This window comes from Pholis gunnellus, assembly GCF_910591455.1.
Source record: "Pholis gunnellus genome assembly, chromosome: 9".
Lineage (NCBI taxonomy): Eukaryota > Metazoa > Chordata > Actinopteri > Perciformes > Pholidae > Pholis > Pholis gunnellus.
In genome coordinates, this window is record NC_136535.1 from 8,363,573 (window position 1) to 8,371,372 (window position 7,800).

At 47.6% G+C, this 7,800-nt stretch overlaps 1 protein-coding gene across 1 annotated transcript in view; it reads right to left on the bottom strand.

The window, feature by feature from the left end:
- Window positions 1-6,654, bottom strand: part of LOC306701059 (LHFPL tetraspan subfamily member 6 protein-like) — a 28,702-nt gene extending 22,048 nt beyond the window's left edge. Inside the window, exon 1 of the mRNA XM_079166291.1 lies at window positions 6,573-6,654. Within this exon, the coding sequence (XP_079022417.1) occupies window positions 6,573-6,579 (7 nt within the window). The 5' untranslated portion in view covers window positions 6,580-6,654. The remainder of the gene's footprint in view (window positions 1-6,572) is intronic.
- Window positions 6,655-7,800: the final 1,146 nt, after the last annotated feature.

Consider the following 7,800-nt stretch of genomic DNA (forward strand, 5'->3'; position numbering starts at 1 on the left):
GCTTTCAAGTATTCGTACTGACAAATGGAGCAAGAGTAGGTGGCAATGTCTTTCATTTCGTGTAAATGCACAGGAAACGTAGGGCAGGAAAGCGAGCTACCAAAAGAAGATTTTCTGATCTAATGAAGCCTCAAAAGAAAAAACACACAGGGCGTCGACAATGAGCGAAAGAACAGCAAAGTGGAATTCGCTGTATATTCCAGAACATTTCAGCAGCACAGACACGAGTCCATTTCCCCTATAATTATATTTGGGATAAGATCATAATACCCCTTAATGGGAAGGAAAGTCATTGCAACGGACAACTGGTAATGTGATCGTCTACCCGTGACTGACACTCAATTCAGATCTTTCTTTAAAAGCCCTTATTTCATTACACTCTAATGTATTCTTTACTCAGTGTGCTGGTGCAGGGAGAAGTGTTTGAAATGAGGGAAGGGAAGGCTAAAGATGAGCCGCTATCTCAAATGCCTCATTTCATGGCTATTTTTCAGACGGAAAAAAAACCTTTTAAAATTGGGTAATTTCTAATCTGATGATTAATCAGCATCTGGCTTCAGCTGAAACGTGCCGTTTGTCTCCTTCACTGAAGTGTTGAAGTTTGTTGAAGCTGTATTTGACTTCCTCTCGAATGGAACAAACAAGGGGCTCGGTCCCCCGGCAGTCACTTTGCCACGATTGCAAGACTTTCTGAGTGTACTTGCCAGAGTAAATAACTCACCATGAGGCCGGCCGTCTGTCTGACGGAGCTTTAACGTTTAATGCTGAATTATACACAAGCCAGAATAATAAGCCAAATACCAGACTCCTAAAGATTCACACAATGCTGCTCAAGCAGACTGTGAAGCCCTCAAACTAGTCAGGCGGATGCATTGTGTGACAAAACACAAGCCCCCCAAAAAGAAAAAGCACACAAATGACTTGCAAACACTTCTTTGTCTTCCTGCTTTTTAGCTCAGCCGAGAACAAACACACTGATGGGGAGCATCTTTGGCTGCCTCTGCACCATGTGCTTGTGTTTGCATAACTGCGCGAATGATTGTTTGCTCTAATCTGGCTACGTGACAGAGCTACGACGGAAATTTGCAACAAGGGGGGGGGGGGGGGGGGGGGGGGGGGAGACAAAAATATAAAATGTTATTTCAGCAAATATTTATACGTGAAAATGTATGTGAGCAGCTTCCACAACTAAATGCAGCCCGTCGTGGAAAACAGGAAACGGCACAAACAGCAGAGCCAGTGAATCGAACCTCCCGGGCTGTTTGCTCACCGTCACCTCTGAGTGCGAGCGCGGTCACGCATGCTTGTTGCCTCCGAGGAGGCTGGAGGCTCCCCGCAGGGAACAAATGGCCGTCTTCACTTATTTTAACACACCCACGAAAATTACCGCGGTGCCCACCTGGTGACCAGAAGAAGGCCTCGGGGTTCAGCATCCCCTCGTAGCTCTGCACTAGGCTGGCCCCCGCCTGCAGCCTGTCCTGAAGACGGGATGAGGCAGTGGTGCTGGGCCTGGGGGCCCCCCTGGTTCCCTGCAGGGACCTCACTATTGGGCTGGTAGATTAGGTCTGGATCACAGTTGACGTGCCACAGCAGAAAGCAGTGGGATAGTGGAGAGGGAGGGAGAGAGAGAGAGAGAGAGAGGGTGGAGTGCTTCTTCTCTCTATGCTTCAAAGGTGGAGCGGCCAACATGTGATCCCGGGTGTGAGATATTCAGAACATTTCGATAAAGTAATATAAAGGATAAACTATTGCTGAAACCATTAACCAAATATTCAATTATTCAATCGGCAGACAATTCAAATGTAACTGTTTAATATAAAGTAATTTGAATACCCGAATGTAGTGGAGTGCTGGTTGGACAAAACAAGCAATTTGAAGGCGTCACCTTGCTGCACCCCTGTACGTATTAATATGGATCATGCGCAGCACTTTGTGTGTACTGTTTAGGCCCCGGGAACATAATAATAACAGATCGTCCTTCCAATTGTTTCATATTATCAGCTGGCCAAACCACATTAGCAGCCACTCAAGCGACAACAGCCCATTTCCGCCCCCCCCCCCCCATGTTCACCCCACCACCCGCACCCATTACTGCTCCCTGAAGATATATAGCCAGCCGTATACATGCCAATGAATCACAGTCCTGCTCTGCACGCGACACGTTGCCCTTGGTTAGGTGTTACTTCTCAAGCTCAAGGTCTAACAGCGGAGTAATTACCACGAAGCGGTGAGATGGAGGAGGATGTTTGAGGATGGTATGTTTAGCTGGAGTGTGAGGAAGGGGGAGGGGGGGGGGGGGGTCCTTAATTGCCCGACGCGATACGTGGGATCGATCATCGGGGGGGGTTTAAGGCAGAAGACAAAATGAGAGAGAAGATCAAAGTGCTGCATGTGAAGAATGAAGATTTAAAAAAAAAGAAAGAGGGTTAGGAGAAACACATCCAGAGCACGCAGCGAAGGCAGCCGAAAGCCATTCATCATCAAGTGCCAAGTAGTGGTCAGTCGGTAGCTGCGGAGAGGATGTATATCTCTTTTCACAGATCAATAAGTCTTGCAGACGCCCCTGTCACAAGCCCCGGGCCTGGTTTCCTGCTGGAGTCTCCACCCTGCACCGTCCTACCAGCCACCTCCTGTGTAACTGCCTGCGGGGCTCGCCAAAAGGTAGAAGAGCGCGCTCAGAACAACAAAGCCTCCTAGAGCTAGGACACTGCCGAGCTCCCAGCTGACAGATCCCGAGCTTTGATCTTGATTATTACAGATCGCCGTGGCTCTTAGGGCAGGTGTCTTCCTGACACGGCGACACCCTGCTGAGAGAGAGCCCATCAAAAGGCAGTCGGGAAGGATGACTGTTTGAATACTTTGGCTCGACGACATCACACCTTTAAATCCCAGATGATACGAGCTGTCTGCTTTTGAACTGTTGCTTTTGTTCAGTTGCCTTCCAAGAAAGAGGATTTTTGTGAAAACTCAGGAGAGCTTCTGACGCGATTTCACAAGGAAAACTCTTTTTTTTGCCATCAAGGAAATCACAAACTCTTGCCCAAAGAAGTATTTAAGAACCAATCAGTTACTTCATCCCATTCGTGTATCTGGTTTTTTGCCATGTAGGTTTTTAATTTGGGCTGCTATGCCTCCATCACACGGTACAGCAGGGAAAACGATCTCACAGTGACTACGCTGGAAGTAATTGTAAAACACCAGAGCCTTTTTTGTTTGAAGTTTGGAGTGGCGTACGTGTGGTATAAATGCTCTCTTCTCAAACTGAATGGATGTCGCCGGGGAAATCTCCACGCGCCAGTTGCCAGTATCCGGCCGACAACTGTTAAGGAAAAAAAAGTGCTCGGCTCCTCTCAAGTCTTTCACTCTAAGTGTCTCTGGAGGATGGAGAGCAAAGCTGCGGATGGACCAGCAACCGTATATTTGCCATTCTTGCTTCAGCATGCCCTTTCCTTTGGGTTGCGAGGCGGAAGAACGGGCAGAGACTGTGAGATTCACCGGTACATAAAAGCTCCAAACCATTGGGAAAACAGTCTTCTGAAATGTAATTTGAAAACTGTGACATTTTAATTCGGACTGTTTGTCTCTTCTTTTTTTTTTTTCAATCCTAAATGGGCTTTTTAACATAGTGAATGATTTATTCCTGAGAATCTTATGAGCACTTTGCTAGTAAACACAAGATTTAAAGTGGAGCTTATGTGTGATTCTTTGTGGGGAAAACTCAGTTTAACAAATCCGTTAATTACATCAACTAGTCGATAAGGATGTGCCAATACCAATATCAGATCTATTATCTACTATTATATACTGGAAATGTAATTCCTGTTGCATGACTTATTATTTCAAAAAACAGTTTGTTCCATTTTATTTGACAAATTTAAGGAAGCAATGTTTAAGCCACGCCTGATGTTGCCTTACTCTTTAGAGAATGATCCCACTTAACAGTGGTATCGGATCAGTACTCGGTATCGTCCGATAGCCCAGGCATGGCTATCGGTATCTGGACTGAAAAAGTCGGGTCATTGGAGCCCTACTAATCAAACTCCATTGTAGAATAGACAGATAAACCAGCCTCTCCAGCAGAGCAGACTGCAGAGCAGCCACTTGCTCTTGCTTCACAGTCTGATCCAAAAAGTTGATCACACGGGATGCATTCGCCAAGATACATAATAAAATCCTGCTCGTATCCCAGATGACATTTCCAGCACGGATCAACAGCCAGCAAGGCCACATGCTTGTCAGTTGTTTCTCATCTCTTTTGACAGGCAAGAAAATAATGGATAACTCATATTCAACTGCATTGCCCGGGGAAGTGGAAGCCAAATGATCTCAGCGCTCAGGACACTGGCTGGAGGGGAAGATGCTGAGATAATAATGGACATTTAGTGGCCAAAACCCAGAAGGGTAGGCCCCACTGCAGGGTGTCTGTGCACCACACAGCTGTCCTCTGCTTTTATTGACATTTTGTGCATGCAGCCTGGGTTCGTTTTACCGGATGGCTTACAGACTGACCTTGATGTCACTGCTGTTTCATGGGTGATGGTCAGTGCAACTACTGGATGACGGATGTCAAAGTCGCCTCCCTCTATAATAGCCACCTCTGCCACCTCACTCCGGAGAGCTGGATGCAGTTACAGAGGCGCCAAAAAACGCCCGACATTGGGTAACATTTCATTTCTGGGCGGGGTCAACAGAAAGACGTCGGATTGTAACATGAAATCAGAAATCAGATATCATGGGAGGCGATCAAAATAAATACAAGCTACTCTTTGTCCACTCTGCTGTGATCTATCAGCAGGCCTTGAGTGCCTGACTTCTCGGCTTCTATTATCTCCCTCTTTGCACAGGACGAGCCATTCGGCATCCGTCATGAGTGAGGCTGAGTGCTTCCCGTTTGGAAAAATAAAAAAATAACGAACGCACACTCCGGCCAACCACTTACTCTGTGGTTATCTTCAAATGTCAGATGGCGAAGCCCATCACGGTCAGGCTGGAACATGTTGAGCAGAACAGCTTTGGAGGACTTCACTTCCTGATCCGGCGGATCTCGCAGAGATCCCGCAATGTTGGGAAAAATAACACTGACTTCTAGACAGCCTCTGAAATTACATTGTTATGACAAGCGATCAGCTGAATCTCCTTCTATTTGTCTGAAATGATCACATGAATGCGTGCCTTGTGAAAGAGCCAACCTCCCATTCGAGCAGCCACCCCTGACAATTTTCTAATGCAAGCCATGTCTTTAGTTTTTCCTTGCTCTACGTGCTCTAGCAGAGAGACGGGAGGCAGGAAAGGGAGGCAGGAAAGGGAGTTGCCCTGAGGGGAATGCCAACAAAGGACCGGCATTAGAGTAGCGCTATCAGGACGGGCCAACGATAGCGACACATTCACTAATGATCAAGTCTTAGCTGGCGGTGCTGGAGATAAGTAGATGTGAGTGATATCACTGGCAGCGGAGCACTACGCTTCCCTCCCAGGGGCTCGGCTCTATACGTAGAATCACTGTGTAATTACAAATCCTCCCCTCTGCTTCACCCGAACAGGTGACACCTTTGTTCTTTAGTTGTGTCTGTGGAGAAAACATTGAGGTTCTCTCCAATTTCCCCATGCAATGGCACTTACATGCTACAGCACTTGGTTGTAGAGACTAAAATTGAGGTTCATGTGTTTCACAAGAAAAAATCAATACTTCTTTCAGACTGTTGGATACTGGAACCGCACAACCGTCCGCCAGAAAATAATAATAATTTGATCCCATTTTCGCTTCTGAATGGAGTTAGATTACTCTTTCTGGGGACGATGTATTTAAATGAAAGCCACGAGACAAAGCGCACAAATGATGGTGGGTGGTGAGTGTTTGTATTATCTTGGAGCTACACACTGATGATTGTTGTTTTCGTTATGTTGGGTGAGTCTATAAAGCCAGAGAAATAAGTCACATTTAATAATTTTGATTCATCCACACCCTTCCCCCCGCTGGGAGAGAGCAGCTCGTGAGCCAGCTCGAGCTATAAGCTGGAGTATGTGATTTAAAAAGACCCGGGGTTCGGTCACAGTGTGACTCTCAATCACTCCCGTGAAAAGTTTCGGTCGTACTCCGATGTGACGGTAACTAGAGCCAGGTCGCCGTTGCTATGGGGACCCCCCGGCGAGCCCGTGGGCCAGGGACTGGGTTGTAGATGGCTTGTCAGGCCTGGGAGAACCACACCGGTGGTGGTGGGGGGGGGGGGGGGGGGGGGGGGGGGGGTCTCCAGACTGGTCCAGAGACAGAATTAGTGCAGAGAGCAAAGTCACTCTGCTGGATCAAAGAGTACCTTTGTTCCGTGCTCCCCTTTGGAAAGCAGCGGAACTTTGCAGCTTTTCATTTCAGTGCTCGGTGTCATTTTGTTCTGTTCAAGCAAAAGGAAACACACACACACACACAGGAGTCAAGCAAGACTTGAGTGAAAACAGAAAATAGAATATGTGACTAACGGTAATAGAGGGCATGGAAGCGGCAGGGGAGGAGGCGGAGCGGGCACGAAGGGCAGGTGAGGAAAGAGATAAGGTATCGCTGCTGATATCGTTATCATCACCTACCATACAGCTATTTGTAACTGACACAACCTGTCAGAAACAAGCTCCTCAGGTTCGAACTCCGACATTATTCCATGTCTTACAATTGTCTCTGGATGGCGTTCAACAATCGCTTCCCAACCTCTGACAGGTCTGCAAGCTCTTCCACCAAGCTGTTTTTCCACAACAACCCTATATAAGGCCCTCAGCTCTTGCTGATCCACCCAAACACATACAAATATGGGTAGAGCACGTCTGCTCTCCTGTTTATAGCCTCTCTCGGCTCTCTCTGCGATGAAGCTCTCTCGGAGCATTCCAGAGACCCTGTGTTATGCTTTCACAGGGCTGCATTTGGACGGAGCGGCTCAAAATACATCCAGCACAGTCTGTCTTACGGGCGTTCATCTCGGGGGCCTCTTATTCCAGAGCACTTTCACAACCTTTGTCTGCTGGCTAGATGGGGTAAATGCTTGACTTCAGGTTCTCTCTCAGATTGTTGAGGGCTTGAATACAAATTTCAAAATGTGCTTTTTGAGCTGAACTCCTATCAGCAGAATGGTGGTGGTCTGTTATATTCTTGAATCTAAAGGCAACTTGTTGCTTAACTTGTTTATCTTAAGCAACAACACGTTGCAGCTACAAGACTCTTGGATTTCTCCAAATGTTGATCCTCCCTCCCTCCCCCCCCCCTCCCCCCCCCCCCCCCCCCCCCCCCCCCCCCCCCCCCCCCCCCCCCCCCCCCCCCCCCCCCCCCCCACCGTCTCTCTCTGCTTCGGGTCTTGCACCCCCTGCTGCTGTGGAAACGAGATCCTATAAGGGGGAGAGCCCACCCAACTGCAGCTGACCAGCTGGAATGAGAGTCTGGGAAGCAAAGCAGAGCTGGAAATCAACACGTGTGTCGCCTTCCACCCAAACACTAAACCCTCCCCAGCCTCCACAAGCAGAGGCCTGGGCCACAAAATGGAGATTATTGTTCAGCTTGTGTCAACCTTGTGAAAACTGAGCCACAACACTTTTTTTTTCTTTTCCTGAGACATAATTTCATGCGGCACAATTACGGGTTTGCCATTTTATGATAATGACGAGAGTGACATTTTGCTTATTACTACGCCAAGGTGCCTTTGATGGTGTGCTTCTGCAAGGCATCAAAAAAACGCCAGAATGCACAGCCCGTTCCTTCAAAGGAATTCTTATTTGTATTGATCACTAAAACACACAAACGCTCATTCTCTCAAGGGCCTTGGCACC